Source organism: Erigeron canadensis, chromosome 4, assembly GCF_010389155.1.
Source record: "Erigeron canadensis isolate Cc75 chromosome 4, C_canadensis_v1, whole genome shotgun sequence".
Lineage (NCBI taxonomy): Eukaryota > Viridiplantae > Streptophyta > Magnoliopsida > Asterales > Asteraceae > Erigeron > Erigeron canadensis.
This window is the reverse complement of record NC_057764.1, coordinates 19293413-19299506: the sequence shown is the minus strand read 5'-3', so window position 1 is coordinate 19299506 and position 6094 is coordinate 19293413. Positions and strand designations below refer to the sequence as shown.

At 35.1% G+C, this 6094-nt stretch overlaps 1 protein-coding gene across 2 annotated transcripts; it reads right to left on the bottom strand.

Annotated features, from left to right (window-relative positions):
• Positions 1 to 497: 497 nt before the first annotated feature.
• LOC122598618 (dual specificity protein kinase zak2-like) lies at positions 498 to 5529 on the bottom strand. 2 transcript variants are annotated; one of them, XM_043771205.1, is made up of 11 exons: positions 4415 to 5529; positions 3866 to 3996; positions 3513 to 3726; positions 3189 to 3426; positions 2391 to 2541; positions 2147 to 2315; positions 1932 to 2044; positions 1583 to 1796; positions 1251 to 1488; positions 1024 to 1153; positions 498 to 946 (listed from the first exon to the last, which is right to left on the bottom strand). In XM_043771205.1, exons 1-11 carry the CDS (start codon positions 5466 to 5468, stop codon positions 659 to 661), a joined length of 2940 nt encoding a protein of 979 aa, XP_043627140.1. In that variant the 5' UTR covers positions 5469 to 5529; the 3' UTR covers positions 498 to 658. The 2 variants fall into 2 exon arrangements, with proteins under 2 accessions (XP_043627140.1, XP_043627139.1); XM_043771204.1 differs by having other exon boundaries at positions 1932 to 2315.
• Positions 5530 to 6094: the final 565 nt, after the last annotated feature.

Here is a 6094-nt window from a genome sequence, read left to right as displayed (position 1 = left end):
AAGGAAGATGAAGAGGAGGAATAAGAAGGGTATATTTTATACAAATTGACGATTATACCCTCACTAATAGCCTTCGTTTAACAGAAGTTAGTGTCAGGGACTTCTAGCAACGAAGACGAAAAAGATAGGGACCAGTTACAACGGAAAAAAAAGCACAGGGGGCAAATACGAATGTAACAAACCACAGGAACCATTTGTGACATTTTCTCTTATCTATTTTTCTAATAATGATCTTTTTAAGTTTAATTATAATACACGAACGATACAATATAATTTATTTATAACTTGATTATTCGTTAACGAATTCATTTCTCATTATATTTTGTAATTTATCATAAGATTGTAAAAACCAACTAAGTTGGATTAGTGGTTAGAGCCCTTCCCTCCAGAGACAAAGATGGTTCGAAACCCATGCCCAGCAAGTCCTGAAGGTCCTTTTCTAACTGTGTTAAAATCTGAAAGCAACCTTTCTACCTTTAGTAGAGAACCCAAACCCGTAACGAAATTGGGAGTTACTTTATGTATCATGTAAATTCAATACAATTAAACCCCATTGTGAGGCTATAAAAATCATTGAACAACATTCAAAACATTTTATAATCCCTTTTATTGTACATGTAGTATGCTAGTTTAGTTTATTTAAATGCACCTAAGTTTTCTATCGGACTTCTTGTGTAATAGTCAAATCATTGATTGAAATATCGTAAGAAAATCTAGGACACAATTCCCTTCCCACGAAAAACGCTGGTTCCTTGGGTTGTGGCAAAACATCTGTGTTGTCTAACATTTGAACTACTGTTGTCATGTCTGGCCTGTCTCTTGCATCATTTTGAATACACAACAATCCAACTTCTATTGATCTTAAAACTTGGAATTGATCGTATGATTCAGCTAAAGTTTCATCAATAAGTTCCTCGGACACGCCACTATTATAAGCCCTCCATACCTGAATATAATATTGAAATCATTGTTTATATGACGTTTTATGAAATGATGGATTAGTTTTGTCACTGGTGAACTTACATCCCTAGATAGGTCATGGAAGTTATTTCTCTTCCCAAAAATTATCTCCAGCACTAAAACCCCAAAGCTATATACATCTGATTTGGTTGAAATATTACCATGGAATGCATATTCCGGTGGCATGTAAGCTCTGTACACATCAGAATTAGAATCAGAATATGCAAAATAGAGAGCAGTACTAATGATTTCAACAAACGAAGAATGAATAGTCTTTTATCAGGACTTACAATGTGCCAGCAATATTACTCATTGTTGCTTCGCTCTGATTTTCTTCAAGATGTCTAGCTAGGCCAAAGTCTGATATCTTTGGGTTCATATTCAGATCTAGTAGAATGTTGGTGAGTTTAAGATCTCTATGAATGATACTTGTTAGTAAACCATGATGTAGGTAAAGAAGTCCTTGGGCGATTCCTTTAATGATGTTGAAGCGCCTCGTCCAGTCAACGAGCAATCTTGGGTTATCATCTGTATAACATAAAACATGTTTGTTGGTCCATTACTTGTATAGATAGTCGTGCCTAATATTAGCATTTAACTTAGAGTTTGCATATATAATTACCACCATATATAAATTTGTCCAAGCTTTTATTTGGCATGTACTCATATATTAGTAATTTTTTGTCTCCTTCTATGCAACTGCCGATCAGCTTCACAAGATTTATATGCTGAAGTCTTGAAAGGAAGAAGACTTCGTTATTAAACTCTACAATTCCTTGCCTGGAAGTTTCAGAGAGACACTTAACTGCGATCTCTAGCCCTTCTTTTAGCACACCCTAAAGATTACAATTAAGATGTAAGTAATTTAAAAAAGTGCAGCGCTTACATTCATTTCTAATATATTAAAAAACTGCTTCTTTATACAATATCTATGTACATTCATTCTCTTGTTTTCGTTTCAAATGAATTACCTTATAAACCTTTCCAAATCCACCCTCTCCAAGTAAATTTTTGCGTGAAAACCTGGCAGTGGCAGTTACTATGGTATGGTAGCTGAAAGTTTGCGGCATGGAGACATCAACTTCTGTAACAGTCAAATGATTGTTTAAAATATTGTGTAAGGAACTTCTAGAATACGAATCCCTTCCCATGAAAAATGCTGCTTCCTTGGGCTGTGGCAAAACACCTTCATGGTCTAACATTTGAACAACGGTTGTCATATCTGGCCTGTCTGCTGCATTGTCTTGAACACACAGCAATCCGACTATTATTGATCTTAAAACTTCGGGTGGATGGTATGCCAAAGTTGCATCAACAATTTTGGCCGACATGCCTTTATTATAAGCCAGCCATACCTGAATATAACATTGAAATCATTGTATATGACATTTTATGAGTAAATGGATTAGTTTTGTCACAAGTAAACTTACATCTCTAGTAAGGTCATAGTAATCATGATGGCTGCTAAATCCTCGATTTCTCTTCCCGCTCACAATCTCCAGAACCAAAACCCCAAAGCTATATACATCTGATTTGGTTGAAAAAATACCATGTTGTGCATATTCCGGTGGCATGTAACCGCTGTACACATTAGAATTGGAAACAGAATCTATGTTGTTAATACTCAAATATCGGTTATAACCGTTGAGGACCGATATTTGAGATATCGGTTATAGCGGTAATATAACGGTGGTATAACGGTAATTATAAAAATAACAAATTTTGTATGTTTATATAATTATTTACAAAGAATGCTCAAAGTTAAATTAGCCAAAATTAACAAAATCAAGATATTGGGGGTTAAAATGGAAATTTTGTATTGAAATTAGGAAAGTTGGAAGACAGCTGTGTTGAAATCAAGAGTTTGGCCCGACCATCAAATTTCGAGTCCAATTTCCAGGCAGGATATTTTTTACAGCCTTGGTATCATCCATTTGGGCTTTTACTTGATTAGGGTTGGGCTAATAATTAGTTTTGTGCCATAAAAAAAAAAAAAAGAAAAAAAGAAAGAACCGTTATTATCACTGTTATGACCGAGATTACAAATCAAAATATCGGTACGATAAATACCACCGATACTAACGGAACCGTTATTTTGACCGGTATTTTGAGGAGGGACCGGTAACCGATATACCACCGTTATTAACAACATAGAACAGAATATACTTAGAGAGCAGTACTAATAAATTCAGAAAAAGAATTATGAATGGCTTTTTATAAGGGCTTACAATGTGCCAACAACGCTAATCGTTTCTGCTTGTCTCTGATTTTCTTTAAGACTTCTAGCTAGGCCAAAGTCTGATATCTTTGGGTTCATATTCAGATCTAGTAGAATGTTGTTGACTTTAAGATCTCTATGAATGATACTTATTAGTGAACCATGGTGTAGGTAGAGAAGTCCTTGGGCGATTCCTTTAATGATGTTGAAGCGTCTCTCCCAATCAAGAAGCATTCTTTTGTTTTCACCTGTAGAACACGTTTGTTAGTGAATTTTGTGTACAGATAGTCACACCAAATATTAGAAATTAACTTGAGCTTGCATATCTAATTACCACCAAACAAAAGTGTGTCTAAGCTTTTATTTGGCATGTACTCATAGATTGCTAGGTTCTCGCCTCCTTCTATGCAACTGCCAAGGAGCTTCACAAGATTTATGTGCTCAAGTCTTGAAAGGAGGAAGACTTCATTCTTCAACTCTTCAATTCCTTGTTTGGAAGTCATGGAGAGATGCTTAACTGCAATCTCTAGCCCTTCTTCCAACACACCCTTTGAAATTACCACATACACATGTAAGTACTTCACAAAGTTCAAAGCTAACACTCCTTTCATCATTTATAATTTTTTTACAAATCGCTTGCCTGTACGACATATGTATATTCATTCTCATATATTCGATTCAGATTACCTTATAGACATTTCCAAATCCACCCTCTCCAAGTAAATTGTTAAGTGAAAAGCTGTCAGTGGCTGTAGCGATCATATGGTAGCTAAATGTTGGCAGCTGAATGTCTTCTTTTGTGTTGTTGGACAACCTCTCTAAACATTCCACATAAAAGTAAATTTCAAACAGAGAAAATTTGTTCATAATAAACTTCACCCTCTTAGTTTTATTTTTCATTCTTTTCCTTTTTATGATATTCCACCAATTAAATTTGTGAACTTCCACAGTAGTTCCACAACTATTTTAACCCCACATAATCAGTCGCACATAAAGAAGCCAAATAGTCATCTGAAATGTTATGAATAGTGATTAAAAGGACATGGTGCATTTAAAATATATATGGGTAGAGAGAACACGAGCAGATGAACAAAAAGTTTGTCAACAAAAGAGGACATTTATTAAGGAGGTTGAAGCTCTAAAAGTTGTCTTAGAAATTTTGGTTTCAACATACAGCTCTTTTGATTTGGCCTCTGTATATGCAAACATAGAAAAATACAAGTTTAAAGTACTTACTTGAGGAGATTAGAATATCAGAGTTCTCCGGATTGGAGGGGAAAGGAAACTTATCAACCATTCTACCAAATAGTGTCTTGCCTGAAGTTTGCAACGAATTGTCGATTTTCTCCTGTAAGATCAATATAGATTCAAGACCGACAACAACCTCACCCATGGTAGGACGGTGCTTTGGATGGTTATCCAAACATCTCTGAGCTATTTGAACAAATTTCTTCAAACACTTTGGGGATATCTGACTCTTTATATAATAGTCAATTATGCGCTTGAAATGGCCTTCTCTGATTGAGTCTTGAGCCCATGTTGCGAAACCACAATCAAGACTTGGGTCAAGTGGTCTCTTACAACACAACACTTCCAACAATAACACCCCAAAAGCATACACATCAGATTTCCTTGTTAATTTGCCAGTAGCGACATAATCTGGATCAAGATACCCAAAGGTGCCTTTAATAAGAGTGTTTACATAAGTTGATGGTTGATTTGCTGGGCTTATTCTTGACAACCCGAAATCTGAAACTTTAGCCGCCCACCTTTCATTTAATAAAATGTTTGAGCTCTTGACATCACGATGTATTACGCCAAACTCAATTCCCGTACCAGTATGGAGGTAATCTAAGCCACGACCAGCACCAATGCAGATTCGGAGTCTCTCAAGCCAGGAAAGATGTGTACCAAGTTTATGTAGATGATCACTCAATGTCCCATTGGGCATATATTCATAGACAATGATAAATTCTTCTTCATAACTACAATAACCAATCAAAGACACTAGATAAGCATGGCGTAACTTGGAAAGCATTTTAACTTCAGCCCAGAACTCGGTTTCCCCTTGGTCAGACCTGGAATCCAAACGTTTAATGGCAGCAACAACAAGCTTTGATCCATTGTTGATGTTACCTTTGTAAACTTTTCCAAAACCCCCACACCCAATTACTAATGATTCGTTAAAGTTTTCGGTTGCTAAAAGAATTTCAGGATATTCGATTTGACGACATGGTTGTGGCCATTGTATTGAGGTGTAGTTGGAGGTCGAAGGTTTGGATTCTGCCATTCAATTGGTAGTAGCAATACTATTATAATTAGCACTATTGGTTGGATGAGTACAAGCAATGATCTATAGAAATAATACTGAAGTTAAAAGATAACAGTGAACTTATTGGTAGATGATTGATGATGACCATCTTCCTGGAAAGAGAGATGGACCCATGCATATGACTTTGACTCATATTTTGTTTTGTCATGATTGAAATTACCCGTAAATTTCCCTTGCATTTCTTTCCAATTGTTTTAGACTTTGACTCGGTTAATTATAATTTAAAAAAGATAATCAGTATAATTAAGCTATTTAAACATAGCAACTTAGTTCCTCATCAATATTTAATGATAAACTTTCAAACTTAGCAGAGGATCCAATGCTGTTATAGTGTTATTATAGGCTAAACTGACTATTTAGGTTTACCACGAATGGGTACTGACGTACTGTTACCATAACAATTTATATTTATCACGGAATTTTGCTATTTGAATATTGTTATGAATTAACTATTATAAATAAATTTTAGGTTCGTATCAATAGATCAACATTCATTTTTTGGGTGTGAATATCGGAAAATTTATTTGATGCATGTTATTTCATAATGAGTCTAAATTATATAAATCACTAATGAATTAATTCTG

Coding starts and splice junctions, on each gene's coding strand:
- LOC122598618 (XM_043771204.1), bottom strand. CDS start 5,468: ATGGCAGAATCCAAACCTTCGACCTCCAACTACACCTCAATACAATGG. Junction 2,316..2,390: donor ACTATGACCTTACTAGAGAT/GTAAGTTTACTT, acceptor TGTTATATTCAG/GTATGGCTGGCTTATAATAA. Junction 947..1,023: donor TCCATGACCTATCTAGGGAT/GTAAGTTCACCA, acceptor TATTATATTCAG/GTATGGAGGGCTTATAATAG.